This window comes from Spodoptera frugiperda, chromosome 7 (assembly GCF_023101765.2).
Source record: "Spodoptera frugiperda isolate SF20-4 chromosome 7, AGI-APGP_CSIRO_Sfru_2.0, whole genome shotgun sequence".
NCBI classification, from domain to species: Eukaryota; Metazoa; Arthropoda; class Insecta; order Lepidoptera; family Noctuidae; genus Spodoptera; species Spodoptera frugiperda.
Window position 1 is genome coordinate 25657 of NC_064218.1, and position 14772 is coordinate 40428.

Consider the following 14772-nt stretch of genomic DNA (forward strand, 5'->3'; position numbering starts at 1 on the left):
TTTAACTGACTTTGTTGAGAGCACTTGGGGGGGCTCTTGATTTCCCTGGGATCTCATCAAATTATAAGCTCTTTATGTTTATTCTGATGTAAGCTACAAGTAGGTACTAAACAAAAATATATTAAACCTATGTAGATATACTTAGTAAATAAAGATAACCTGACCTATCTAGGTATAGGTAATAGGGCAAGTAAGTTATATTTTCTTATGGGCTTAGAGTTAAAGAAACACAAATATTTGTATAAAACCATATAATTATTATCATTAAAATCTTTAAAGTAAAAATGAGTCGTACATAATTAGATCGAGGTCACCTGTCACATGTTCTCGTTAAACAAACGGCCGAGTGAGTTCCGAGTGGCTGGCGCACCAAGCGGGCGCGTCGCCACCCACAACGGGACAAACAATACTTACATGTGATATGTATAAGACATACAAAGGAATATTAATCGAAAACCGTAACAGAGGTGCGCTCGGGCCACGTGGCCACGCTGCGGGGGAAGTAAGCTCGCGGGAGACCACACATCGGACAGTATAAAACTCTTCTATTCATAACTCGTATTACATGTCCAACTTCTCTTAACACTAACTATAATGTACGCTTACTAGATACGAACAGTATTATAATATTATCATGCAAACCATCTGATCCATTACAAGCTTACGAGGAAATAAAGATACGACGTACGCGTCGTATTGACAACAATTATATTATGACTAGTAACGCAATAATAAATACTTCGCTTACAATTAACCCTTCGAATATATTCCGTGTACACTTTATTATATGATTTTATATTTGAATAAATGGCTTATACATACAAAATTTCAATAAACAATATGCAGTGGACGAAGAGTAAATGATAATAATAAATAACCGACGCGAACTTCAGGAACCAGACATCGGTACAAAACACGACTAGACTCACTAAGTATTTGTGCAAAAACTAATCGAGGAACCGTCGTCGCTCGTTAAATATACAAATGATCCATCGCTAAATCTAGAGCTGACTAGAATAAAAATCAGACTTGCAGAAATCATAAAGAGACGAGGCCGGCCCGACAGGAGCGGCCGGCGTACAAAACTATAAAACGGGCCGCCTAGAAGTCGGTGGCGGGCGGCCTTCACTATAAGGGGTCGTCGCGCGACGTCGACGCCACCGCCGCGCCCGGCGCCGCCGGCACCGCGCGGTACGTGGCGCCCGGCGCCCCCGCCGCGCGCCGCCGCAGCCAGCCGCGCGCGCCGCCCAGCGCCAGCGCCAGCGCCACCAGCGCCCCGCTCAGCGCCAGCGCCGCGGCCGCCAGCAGCAGGCGCGCCAGCGGCGCCGGCGCCCAGCGGTACTCGGGCGCCGCCAGCACGGCGTGCAGCGTGAGCGCGCCGCCCAGCGCCAGCGACCCCGCGCTCCACGCGCTCGTGGCGGCGCCCACCGAGTCCCAGGCCAGCGGCAGCAGGCGGTGCAGGCGCGACACGTGCAGCGCCAGCAGCGCCGCGTGCAGCAGCAGCGACGACAGCGCGCCCAGCAGCAGCACGCGCACGCGCGCGCCCAGCGGCAGGCGCGCGCCGCGGCCCGCGCCCGCCCACACGCAGCAGCACGCGCCGCCGCAGCAGACCAGCAGCAGCAGCGACGCGGCGCCGCGCGGCGTGAGCAGGTGGCGCAGGCGGCAGTAGAGCGGCGCGAGCGCGCGCGGGCGCGGCGGCGGCGCGCGGCGGTACTGGGCGTGCGAGTCCCAGCTGCGCTCGGTGAGCTCGGTGCCGGCCGGCGAGCGCCCGCCCGCGCCCGCACCGCACCCGCTGCCCGCTATCTCGAAGTCCTGCTCCCACACCCGTAATATTCGTTTAGTACACAGCACCACATTTGCACACTACGATCAAATCCAGGAACAAAAGTCTTATAAATGGAATGGGAATGGAATGAATAAAAACATGATAAACAAATAAGCACAGGCTGCGCTAGTATCTATATTATCTGTCGGGTCAACTTGATCGAAACTGCTGACACAAGCTACTGCTAACATACAGTAGATACAGCATCTAGCAATTAATAAAAATATTGCATATCCACTTTTAGAAAGTGATAATTATTATTTGTATAAAACATTTAAAATTATTACTGTTTTCGATCCATTCTAGTGCCTCATAATCATCAGTATATAATATAGTCATCATCACAGGCGACTCATAGTAAGCTATTTGACCAATTGTCTCCAAATGGCAATTGGCAATATCTATAGCTGAATACTATAACTTGTCTATTAAACTAAATCGAACAGACTGCCATTTCCCTTTTTTCCGAAATTCAATAAAATTTTATGAACCTGCCCATGAATAAATGACTGATTATTTCTATCTAAGTAAGCTGTTTTAAATGGTTATTATTTACCTTGACCGAATGTGAAGTTCAAAAGTGAGTCAAATTTAATAATTGGAATTTCACCCCCACACTGATGACAGATCCATTTTAAGTACATCTTAATGACCATGCAATAATTTTAGAATAAAGTTGAATAACACTTTTTTTTAATAGGCATGTTTCCTACTAATCAAATTCAATACTTTTTTCGAAACATCAAAAACGATATTTTCTATGAACTTTGTATGAAATACTCTATTGACATCATAAGTTTTTGATGTTAAATAGCAGACTTATTTCTAGAAATTTAGCTAGAAAATATCGAAAATTATATAGTTCATCAAATTTATGAATCAGTGTAATTATTTTTGAATATTTTATTTTATTGAAAATTTGTAATAATTTATTTTTGACCCAGTCATCATCCCTATTAAAGCTTTATTCAAATTTAATTTATTTATCTGCAATTGCTCATTTATTTAACAACTGGCCCATAAATATGTTATAATATTTGTTATGTAGGCCTTACTTGTTTCATTATAATGACTAATGGGCTGGTCTGGACTTGATACTTGTAAACATGAGGATTATACTTTTACATTAATTGTATACCCACCAATGCAATTTAACATTGGAATACTGTGTAATGTGTGTATACATTTAGATTATACAAATAAATAGATTACTTACTACAATATTTTTCACATTAATTAAGATATTGTGGCGACACATTACAGAAGTCACACAGACTATTGAAGAGCAAATCAACAGATAATATCATAAAATCCTACATCACATGTGAAGTTTACATGCAAATAAACATGGATAGAAAATCCCAACAAACAACAGTTGGGCAGAAAGCCCGCCAGGCATGATCACCTCGCCTGGTCAGAGGATCCTCCTTTTCTTAGGGAACTTTACTCTCTGTTCTCTCAAATAAAGTAATCATATCAATAGGATGCGTCTATAATTTTTAAATATCAATATTTATCTTCTAATTCAAATTTAGGAAAATGCATGCAACAATAAAAGACAAAGTTACTAAATATTTAGTTATTCGATATAATTGCCCAAGCCACAGAGGTTTATGCAATGACACAATGCACATACCTAATAGGTACCTAAACAAAAAGTTTTTTTGTTTGTGACTTACTTAGTTAGTGAAGTTTAAAATTAAAGCTTGGAAAATCAATTATTTTGGGGTAATTTACATTTATCCGAACACACTTGAATTCACTGACATTATTATGAATAAAAGGAGTTCGAAGGAACAGAAACATATGACACAATATTCACCGACCAAGTCCAAGTTTAATGCAAAATAAAACTATATGAAAGATACCGCGGCAATTTGGCAATCTGAACAACATTATGGGTTTGAGGGGTAATAAATAATAGAATGCGATCAGTCTAAAGTGCCATTGTAAGAAAAAGCGAATACCATGATAAATAAGACTTTTTGACGATCAAGCAAGTAGAAGCGGTCGGTAAAAAAGAAGATCACAACTGGTTACCTGGTAACATTTGTATATACCTGCACGTCTTCGCCGCGACAGCTTGTAGGCTCCAGCTCTCGTATCTCGTCCAGCAGCAGCTCCACTTCGTCCGTCGAGTAAAGTTCGCTCACTGACACGTAGCGCGCCGGCGCCGCTTGCATATCACCCGGCGAGTCGCCTACCGCCGAGCGCCTTCGCCTCGGCACTTTCTGTAACCACTAACCACGCTCACCATCACGTTCCACTCACTCTTACTTCTGTATACTCAACGCAATATATGTTACAAACCTTTTCCGCACGTTAACATTGAGGCTCCGTCCTCTTGTATGTGACCACATCATCCGAAGGCGTGAAATCCTTTATTACAACAACGTCGACCTAATAAACAAAATCCAGTGACGCTCCATGGTCCGCCATGTTTGTTATCATATTTTTTTTTCTTTCCGTCATTTCATTGCGTTCGCAGAGTTCGTCAAGCAAGCATTAGATAGAAAGCATTGCATTGCCATAAGTTGTGAAGGACAGTGTTACCACCAGTACAATTAATACAAATAATTATACATGTCATATTTTGATTAAAAGTTAAAACACCAATACCTAGTAACAATGTATTTTGTAAGAAATATTTACCAACCAACCAAAAATAATAACTGTACCAAAAGTACTAAAATAAAACTTATTGTTCTCTTTGAAAACACTACTAATGGTAGGCAGAAAACCCTATAGACTAAAGTGAGATCTTCTATGTTACTCACACAAGAAATAAAAATATTTTTAAAGAAATATTATATACCGAACTAGAAAGTAAAAAAAAATATTGTAATTATTATATAACAAAATTAGTAAAGTAAAAAAAATAAGAATCAAAATGTTTTGTTTCAATCAGCTTGCCACATTTTTGCAACAGTAGCTCAAAAAACTGACCGCTTTAGCCGACTTCCCAAAAAGGAAGAGGTTCTTAATTCGGCCGGCCGGTATGTATTTGTTGCTTTTTTAAATTATGTACACCGATCACGCCGAGGTTTATTAGGCGGCAGCGGGCAGAGCTCCCATAAAAACCGGCTAAGTGTGTGTCGGATTCGCCCATGAAGGGTTCCGTAGCAGCAAGTAGATGACTTAGTATAAAAGTTATTATAGTGCGTTGTATAAAAATAACTTGGTTTTACATAGTGTTTGTATAAACGACAAAGTTATAATATGAGTTTTTAGAAAATTATACATTTTCTTAAAAAACGAATAATGATATCTCATTCAAACCAATTTTCGTTGAAAGTTTCGATTGAAATCTACAGCATCTTTTTTGGACACTCATTAAAACATGGAACAATTGATTTTGACGAAAAATAGTTTTAGGAACCTTAATATCTTTCCTACTTGTAAAGCAAAGAGATAAGTATAGGGAAACTTGTAAAGCGTGTTCTTCCCTAGACACACATAATCCCAGAAATATCGAGGGAACCCTCAAATTTATGAGCACATATTACGTTTATGCTAACAATTTCAAAAATCTATCCGATTTCCAATTTCCTATCAGTAGCGTTTGATGATCATCATTTCATGTCGATGTCGAGGGAACTCCTCGATGATTTACAGCAATGGCCGCGTGTTTGGGTTTGAATTATTTGTATCGATGAGTACCTACTTACACTTAGATGGGATATGATTGTCATTGGGAGACCGATGATCGAGTAGTATGATTCCTAAGGGAACTCCTCACTGGTTCACAGTGACTCAAACACCAGGTGTATTTGTCTTTCATAATTGGTACTGTGAGAAATTTTTACTAGAATATGGAACCTGGTAAACACTCACTGAAGGAGCTTTGGGACTCGTATATGAACACAGTGGGCTCACTATCCAAAGTTGTGCAATAGTGACGGAACCACAGGGTTATGGTGTAAGAGTAGGACGGATTGTGGAGTGCGTCCTTTCCGGATGACAGGGGCTCGAACCCTGTACGCAACACGATTCTAGATAACTGTTTGTATGTCGGCGGCTGGTCGCTGGGTCTTATGTATACTCTAGTGTCTCAATAAATAAATGGTTTTCTTTGCAACATGTCATAAATACGTCGATCAATGGACACTATTAGGGAACAAATAAAGAAACACGATCAACTTGTATAAATAGGATGTAAAGACAAACTATTTAATAGCAAAAATATGTTTACAAATGTTTTCTTTTAACATTGTTTTAATTAATAACTAGACTGATTCATCTTTCATAGAAACAATCACAAAATTCTATTTAGTCTTCGTCCCAAAATAAGAAGCCAACTTTGAAAATTATTAAAATTACCCACTATAAGTGGTAAATACGTAGAGTCGGCCACTTTTTATATTCGCTCCTTGAAACAGCCTATAACTTCGTTGTGGATAAAACAAGAAGCCTGAACTTTCAGACACTAAGCAGGCATTGTACAAACAGCGTATATTTAAAGTTTCATTACTTTTCCATGTACTCTAAATATTATTTTTACGAATAGTTTCAAAACGAACAACTGCCAGGTGACTGCTGTAGTTATTTCAATGCCAACAAATGATGTGGTATTATAATGGCGGGCTGACGGAACATTCATACTGATTACTTCGTCTATTTAATTAAATACGTTTTCATAGTATGAAAACAAATTGTATGCTTATTAGAGAGTGCTGTACAAGTAAAGAAAAATAATTATAAATATGATTTCGATATTTTTTCTACGTGAACGTTCGTAGTTAGTTGACGACGTCAAAGATGGCTTCTTATTTGGGATTACAATTGTCATCATTGTAATCTATCGACAAATAGCTTATTGACGCACTGGAGCTGTTTATACTTATAACAAAGGTAATCAAACATTACCAGTCAAGCAAATTAATGTCAATAACATCATTTCACATACAAGCACACGTATGTATTCCAACAGCAAACGTATTACGCGATCGGTGGCAGGCGAGAGAAAACTATAGTTAGCAGTCACCACACCAGCGCTCGTCGTACGTTTGCCAATGATTGTATCGACATCGCTTTATACATAGCTTTCTTCACAACAAACAGAGGGTAATATCACAATAGCACTTACGATAATATCAATTGCTATACTACTGTCTTCTTATAACACTAAAGTAACAAGTTCGCTGACGGAACATAACAGTACAACAAGCCGTCGTCGAGGTAGTCGCGAGCTGGCAGGCCGCTAGGCCCCGAAGCCGGGCGGCGGCCCCAGCAACGACAGCGGCGGCGCGGACCACGCCGCGGGCGCAGGCCCACGCCAGGCCGCGGGCGGCCGCGGGGCCCAGGCCGCGCCCCACGGCGCGAGCGGGGGTGCGCCCCACGGGCCAGGCGGGGGCGCGGCCAGTGGGGCGGCCAGCGCGCGGCCTAGCGCGCCCGCCATGTACCAGCGTGCCGCCTCCGGGTTAACACTCGCCAGGCGGCTGTACGTGGCGCACTCCGCCACGCTCAGCACCGCGCCCCCGCCGCCCGCGCCCGCGCCCCAGCCGTACCCAGGCGGCGGCACCGGACCGGGCCCGGGCCACAGTAGTGGGATGCCAGTACTCAGCACCGACGGCGACGCAGTTGGCGGAGAAACCGAGGCCGAAGCAGGCGGGGGCGTGGGTGTCGCTGTAGGGAGCCGTACCGGGGACGGAGGGGGGGAGGAGGGCGGTACAGGTGCGCACGCCGACGCGACTGCGGGCGCTGCAGGCGGGGACGTGGCGGGCGGGGACATGGTAGGCGGGGACAGGGCGGGCGGGGACGATGGTGGTACAGAGCGCGGGAGCGGTGGTTCAGAACGCGGGGCCGCGGCGCTCACGGGAGCAGCGGGGCGCGGGGCGGGGCGGGCGGGGGCGCGGGCGGGGGCGGGCGCGAGCGGCGGCAGGCACATGGGCACGTGGCGGCGGTAGGCCTCCACGTAGTCGAGCGCGATGCCGTCGTGCAGGTACGCGCAGATCTCGGCCAGATTGGGCGTATCGGCGTTTTCCAGCGCCTCGAACCTCGGGTACAGGTAGCATTCCGCCGTCTGCAAGCACGCGGGCACATGAGCGCATTACAATACTGAGCGCGAATCTCGAGGACGCGTTCGACGGACTCCGATACCGAACCCTTCCCCGAGGTTCGAGCGCAGCAGTTCTCAGACGAACACTTGTAACGCAACTTGGCGATCCGGGGAGCGACAACGGGTACAATAATTACAATATAATATAGGTATTATTATGTCCGATTATTGTTCATCGATCGAAGGAAGACTAGGAAATACACCAACTTTTTTTTACTAATGTTACAATAAAGACGTCACGTCAAACGCGTAGAATGAAATAGGACAAAAATCCGGAACCGGTCAGACTCAGACGGGCGCCAGGCGGTGGCGGCGCGGGCTGGCGGCCGCCGGCTGCGCGTGCAGGCGCCGCAGCTCCAGCAGCCGCAGCAGGCGGGGCGCGGCCGGGGGCGCGGCCGGGGGCGCAGCCAGGGGTGCGGCCGGGGGCGCGTCCGGGGGGCGGCCGGGGGCTCGCGCTCCGCGTCCCAGGTGCGCAGGCGGCGCGGCGGCGCGGCGTCGGACGCGGACAGGTCGCTGAGGCTGGCACTCACCCGCAGCGCGGAGTCGGCGCGCGGGTCGGCGTGGCCGGCGCGCACGAGCGCGGCGCTGACGCAGCGGTCGTCCTCCGCGCGCGTGTCTATCAGCAGCACCTCCAGCAGCTCCTCCTGCGACACGCCGGACATGAGGGGCGCGCCTCGGGGGGACGCGGACACCGAGGCGCCGCTTTCGTGCGAATTAGCTTGCAATGCTTATTTTAATTAACGCGATCGACACGTTTATGATGTTCGGAGCTCTGATTGGCCGTTCCGGGGGTCAACTGACCGATCGGAGGGCTAAGCGTGGAAAGTTTCGATGGCGATAAAGTAAACCGATGCTACACATTCAGTACCATTAGTTTGCTTTAAAGTCATAGAACCGAGAGTGCGTTCTGACTAGCCGGCTGTAATAAAGCAACCGAGCAGGGCACCAAACGCGCTCACGTTTCGATAACAATGCGGTGATTTACCTGCAGGTCCCGCGCCACGACGTTGGCCACGAAGCGCGCGTCCTGCACGAGGCCGAGGAAGTGCCGGGCGGCGGGCGGCGGCCAGCGGCGGCCGGCGCTGCAGGGCCGGACGGCGGCCAGGCGCGCGCGCACGGCCTGCGCCGGCAGCCGCGCCCAGCAGCGCCGCAGCGGCCGCAGCGCCGCCACGCGCACCGTGTCCACCGTGCCGTAGTCCACGTGCCGCACCTGCGCACGCCGATGTACATATTTCCAGCATTATGCGTGTGGCGGGTTCATTCCCGATTTTATTTTCTAAATGTTAACAGCTGGATGGCGCGGTGCCGTTACGGTGCTTGCATGACGTGCCACGACCTTAGACAAAGTAACCGCCTTGCGATCCCACAAGAGACTGACAAAAAATCCATCTCGCTAAAACTATTGTCTATCTATGTATATAACGAAGCAAAAACAATATAATAAGTATGTCACTAGAATTGTATACGAGAGAGTAAAACTTAGTAATTCCCGCTCGTCCACAGGCCGTCGGCCACACTGCGGACGACTGGGACTGTTGAGATTAAATAGGGGTTGAAAGTGTTGCATAATCAATTGTCACGCGAGCAAATCAATAAATGTTCATTTGGTGTAAAAGGGCGGCTAGGACGTTACCTTGACGGTGTCGCTGTCCAGGATCTTGACGATGAGCGAGCGATGCCAGTCGTTCTCGTAGAGCGAGCTGCAGTAGTGGCCCACGCGCACGGCGCCCCGCGCCAGCGCCCGCGCCGCGCCCGGCCCGTTGTAGTAGCGCCTGCGGACCACACATTGTACAGCCCGCCACTCACGGGCCGCCGAGCCCCCGCCCCGCTACTCACGTCATGTCGTCCATCATGTCCTCCATGGCGATGTTGTAGTTCTGGCCGAGCCGGATGAGCCAGAAGTGCGAGGGCGAGTACACCTCGCCCACGATGACCTCGAGCATGGCGCCGGGCACGCAGTCGTCCAGCGCCAGCGGCGGGATGCTGTCGCAGAAGCTCACGCAGTCCTCCGGGAACACGTCGGGGTCCTGCGGCCCAACGACACAATCATACCATCGATACAGTAACGGTCGCCGCTAAACCAGTCGCCTTCTTGTTTGCTCTAAGTAGGCCGATGAAATAATATGCTGCATGTAACGGTCATGTCAGCGTATCACATAGCGCGGCGTGTCGCCAACGTCGCAATGTCACGAATATGTTATACTTTGGTAAATCGGTGAGTACGATTAAGAATACGGACGCTATTCAATCCCATCTCATTGTATATTGACCTCGGCCGACCCCGGACACTCCTTCATTTGTTCATCTACTACCACTACTACTACTACTAGCTTCGGTACTAATAATTTTACTATCAAAAGAAAAGAATGACATCGCTTGCACTTCAATGTCAGTGTCAAAACATGCCTAAATAAAGAATTCAGTGTTTATAGCCCCAAGTACTTTAACTATGGAAGGCAGCGGAAGGCGGCTGCCCTCGATTAATTTAACTATAGTTGACAACTTGACATAGACGTTTGTATTATAATGTAAACTAGCAGATGAACTCCATTTCGCCACTAATGATTTTCCGTTTTCTTGCTTTTTTCTGGAATTTTTCCTGCAAAACCGTGGAAGTCGGTTCTTGGGTTATAGAGTCAGAATGAAAAACCCGACTTATTTTTATATTACAGAAGATACGTCAGCACATTTTCAACCTGAAACACAGGCTTTTATTTTCATGTTAAGATTTACTTAGTAATCTGGCTTTGAACAGCAAATAAACATTTTATTGTTATTTTACTTTGGCCTCAGTAGTAAAACAGACATGTAGTGCCTGGTACAAGTAGATGTCCGTTGTCGCCAGTGCAGTGTTATTGGGATGCTTACAAAGTCGATGCCGGGCAGCGCGTCGTCGGGGTCGGGCGCGGGCGCAGGGGGCGCGGGCGGCGCGCGCGGCTGGGGGCGCGCGCGGGGCGCGGGGGCGCGGGCGCGGTCCTGCAGCAGCCAGTCGCCGGTGGGGTCGGGGCGCGCGATGGCCACGCGCGGCTCCAGCGAGTACGCCACGCTGAGGATGCTGTTGTACCCGAACCGCTTGAAGTTCAGCTCGCGCCCGAAGCGCTCCCTGCCACGATACATTCGCGTTTTATAATTATAGTCGGCGCAAGTAGATATTACATTTTTTTTATATCGTACTATCTATTTATTTATTTCCAGCCATGGCCGTCCCACTGCTGGCCAAAAGCCTTCCTACCTTCTTCCATTACCCTATGATTTTTTGTAGTCGGTTAAAAATTAACAAAACACACTTTGGTTTTTTAATGGAATAGTTGGCAAATGAGCCGACGAGTCACCTGATGGTAAGCGATCAGCGCCGCTCATGGACACCCGCAACCACAGAGGAGTCGCAGGTGCGTTGCCGGCCTTTTATCTTAAGAAATGATTAGATATTGGGAGTGAAGCGGTGGGCTGGTAGAGTACCTGTAGAGCCGGATGAGGTCGGTGCACCAGACGCCGCCGGGCGCCGCCGAGATCAGCTCCATTATCTCCGCCTTCAGCTCCTCCAACTGCCGAGCCTTCGTACTGGCGCTGCCTGGAGAGAACAATCATTCTTGGCAATTTTGGCGATACCAATTTTCTTACTATTTTTACAAAAGTTTTACTTTCTATTATAATAATGTAAAAAACTAGTTGCTTCCGCGCGGTTTCATCCGCTCTACTCGGCTCCTATTGGTCCTAGCGTGATGTTTTATAGCCTATAGCCTTCCTCGATAAATGCACTACCCAACACAAAACGAATTATTCAAATCGGACCAGTAGTTCCGGAGATTAGCGCGTTCAAACAAACAAACAAAGTCTTCAGCTTTATAATATTAGTATAGAATAAGATAAAGACCCCAATGTATGGTGCCTTCATCATTGGTAAAGGTAAAAGGATCAAATAAAGTATCAGAAAGATCTAAAAATACATTTTTTTGTAAAGAGTAACAATGGAGTTTCTTGCTCATCCTTCTCCATTTGAAGTTACACTTGGGTATGAGCACCTAGCTTCACTGACAGACAGACTGATGGAAAATTCAATTTGATGTGACCAATTAAGGATTAATAGAAATAAATGATTTGACTTAGGTGTTTTTGGTTCTTCGGTAACTTGTCACTGGGGCCGGGCCAAGCCCTTCTACGTAGGACTAATTACATAACTGGTGAAATGTGATATGCTGAGTATGTGCCATGATGTGGCATTGTGGGCGCCTCTACATACAAGTCGTGAAGGTATACAAGAAATAAAATATATTATTCCCGTTGACAGCGCTTGATCTAACTCCGGCCGAGATGGCGTGTATGAACGCAAACACAAACATGAATTTCAAAGCAACTCACTAGACGAGGTGTGTCTCCCAGAATCCAGTTCATCATCGTCAAGTGCGAGCGATCCTGTTCCATCTGTACCGTCGTCAATAGCTTGGAGGTCGATGTACTGCGGTATGCGCTTCTTCAAGAAATTCTGGACGTCATTACTGGTCACCGTGTTGTTGCGATTGGTCTCGGGGTCTGTACTGCCACGTGCGGGCGCAGTGCGCGCGCGCACTGTCGGTGCGGCCGCGGGTACTGCCGAAGGTGCGGGTGCGGGTACGGGCGCGGGTGCGTGGGTGGGTACGGGTGCGGGCACTGCTGCAGGTGCGGGAGCGGATGAATTTCTCGATACGAATGATTTAAATATATTATCTTTTGGTACAGCTACTGCAGCTTCTGGCACACTTCTTCTTTTTGATTTACTGCCAAAATAAAAATGTACAATTATTGATACATATAGCTTTAAACAGATTAAAAAAAAATACTTAAGCCTAAATGTAAACAATCAATATAATAATAATGGATAAAAATCAACATAAAATTTTATACAGGGTGACTTGTAATCCGACGTATTCATGAGGTGATAATACAATAAAGTTCCTACAAAATTAGCCCTGAGGTCTTCGGTCCGAAAGTTGCTAGTTTCTGAGATGTTTGGTTTTGGTTGAAAAAATTACAGGTTTTATAAAATTACGAAATTCTGGACAACACGGGCTCAACCGGTGCGTGCCTACAGCTCTCTCTAGGAGGAGCAATCGTGTGAAGAGAAGGAAACAATCAACATGTTCTCTGTCGCAGTAATACGACATGAGCAACACGGAACACGGAAATACGTGTGGCAGTGGCATATATGTGACACAGAAGTTAAAGGGTAAATGAGGTGGTGATTGGTTTTTAAGTAAACCTCACGGGCACGGATACTGTATGGTTATAACCAGAGTGAGATATTTTTTTTTACCTCCACGGAACTACAACACGAAAATAATAAATATATTAGAATAGATCATCATTAGCTAGTACTCATATACAAAGCTTGTTACTTACAATTTTGAAGTGGATGGTACTTTCTGTCTCTGCACAAACTGATCAATGTGTTTTAATGTGTCTGGCACAATCAGAGTGAGTACTGGATTTGATGATGGACCTGTAAACTAAAACAAACCACAGGTAATTTAGGTATGTTATTGTGAGTGATGTGACACTTCACACATATTTATTATACATATATATAACATACATACATTCATTCAGAAAATTGTGATAGTTCAAATGATTGACTGTAATTAAACCAAACAAAATATTAATAATAACATAGAAATTAAAAACTTTAAAATTTGATATAGGTAGTAATGCTCACCAGAAAGGAATCATTGCATCGTTCTCTTAAGAAAGCGACAGGGTCCTTGTGTCCAAACTTAGCAATCGGAATAGGCTCGCCAACCATGTTGCGGTAGTCACGGAGCAAACTGCGCACATCCATCTGCGTTGGGCTCGACACCACCAGAGACCGCAACAGGGACTTCAATTGTTTTATTTCATCATCCATTTTACAAATATGATCTGCAATAATTATATTTTTGTTAAAAGCAACTTGAATCAAACTGTACTTTTATATGTCATGAAAGTTATAATAAAAAGCAATAAAACTATATTAAACTGTTTGAACAGTACTCTACTCATATCTGGAAATAAAAACAGATTTAAATGCAACTTTTTAGGTAATATTAAGGGTGTAATTTTATTAGGAAATCAGATCAAAAAAATCTACCTAAAGTCAATATCCTATGTACAAGAAGTTGCGGGCCCAAGCTAGTAAATAATAACTACTTTTAAAGTATTTTATTCCCTTAATTATTCATTTGGAAAAATGCTTCCGCCCAGCAATTGGATAATGCAAATTATGTTTAATTTTAGCAGGAACAGTAAAATATAATAGTTATTTCATATTCGTTCAAAATTTCTTTACATCAGTAATATAAAAAACTTGATCTAGTTCTGACGGAGATACGATTTTAAAGACTTTAATAAAATTGAAAAACTGAGAACATGTGTTAATAAAGCGTATACAACTACTGTAATCGTAGTTTTCGAATCAAACTGCTACACTTAAAAAAGATGACCGCCGCTACAAACACGCACCAGATCTCGTTCATCAATATACTGTCTCCATAGCTATAACATAGTTTTGTCCACTGTCTGTCGGTTCAATTCAATTTCTTCGTTAGTGCTTCAATGAATTTACTACTAAAAGCTGTTCATTCAGATTTCACTGTCAATTTGTCAATCAACAGGCTTGCTCAGCCCTTGTCCCTCGCAAATTTGGTTGTTGTTTATATTTATATATATACATTAATTCAAAAAATAGAAAATAATTGCGAGAGTTACGAGATTACTTATGCATGTGAGTATTTACTTATCTGTCACATAAGTCATTTGACAGTTGCGTGATTGAGTCGTCGAGGTAGTGTTGAGTTTGACACTGACAGAGGTTGACAGGTGCGCCCATAGACAAGGTTTATGCCGTAGAGATGTAAACTGAGAATCCTACGGAGCAAAG

General features: G+C 45.3%; 2 protein-coding genes across 3 annotated transcripts; both read right to left on the minus strand.

Moving 5' to 3' along the window:
* Positions 1 to 236: 236 nt before the first annotated feature.
* On the minus strand, positions 237 to 4472 carry LOC126910905 (uncharacterized). The gene is made up of 3 exons (XM_050695220.1): positions 4136 to 4472; positions 3886 to 4065; positions 237 to 1812 (listed from the first exon to the last, which is right to left on the minus strand). The coding sequence occupies exons 2-3, from the start codon at positions 4006 to 4008 to the stop codon at positions 1129 to 1131; spliced, it is 807 nt and encodes a 268-aa protein (XP_050551177.1). The 5' UTR covers positions 4009 to 4065; positions 4136 to 4472; the 3' UTR covers positions 237 to 1128.
* A 1493-nt stretch (positions 4473 to 5965) lies between these two features.
* On the minus strand, positions 5966 to 14674 carry LOC126910845 (uncharacterized). Of its 2 annotated transcripts, none has more exons than XM_050694731.1 (11): positions 14355 to 14674; positions 13573 to 13775; positions 13260 to 13366; positions 12243 to 12637; positions 11343 to 11454; positions 10752 to 10986; positions 9720 to 9910; positions 9517 to 9655; positions 8869 to 9093; positions 8414 to 8527; positions 5966 to 7847 (listed from the first exon to the last, which is right to left on the minus strand). In XM_050694731.1, exons 2-11 carry the CDS (start codon positions 13759 to 13761, stop codon positions 7026 to 7028), a joined length of 2529 nt encoding a protein of 842 aa, XP_050550688.1. In that variant the 5' UTR covers positions 13762 to 13775; positions 14355 to 14674; the 3' UTR covers positions 5966 to 7025. The 2 variants fall into 2 exon arrangements, with proteins under 2 accessions (XP_050550688.1, XP_050550689.1); XM_050694732.1 differs by lacking the exon at positions 14355 to 14674 and adding an exon at positions 13984 to 14348.
* Between the last annotated feature and the right edge of the window lie 98 nt (positions 14675 to 14772).

What these genes read in the sequence shown, in the direction of transcription:
- LOC126910905 (XM_050695220.1), bottom strand. Translation starts at nt 4,008, where the DNA reads ATGCAAGCGGCGCCGGCGCGCTACGTGTCAGTGAGCGAACTTTACTCG. An exon ending in GTCGCGGCGAAGACGTGCAG is followed by an intron (nt 1,813 to 3,885) that starts GTATATACAAAT and finishes GTGTGGGAGCAG; the next exon opens with GACTTCGAGATAGCGGGCAG.
- LOC126910845 (XM_050694731.1), bottom strand. Translation starts at nt 13,761, where the DNA reads ATGGATGATGAAATAAAACAATTGAAGTCCCTGTTGCGGTCTCTGGTG. An exon ending in GATGCAATGATTCCTTTCTG is followed by an intron (nt 13,367 to 13,572) that starts GTGAGCATTACT and finishes GGTTTGTTTTAG; the next exon opens with TTTACAGGTCCATCATCAAA. An exon ending in GACATGATGGACGACATGAC is followed by an intron (nt 9,656 to 9,719) that starts GTGAGTAGCGGG and finishes TGTGGTCCGCAG; the next exon opens with GCGCTACTACAACGGGCCGG.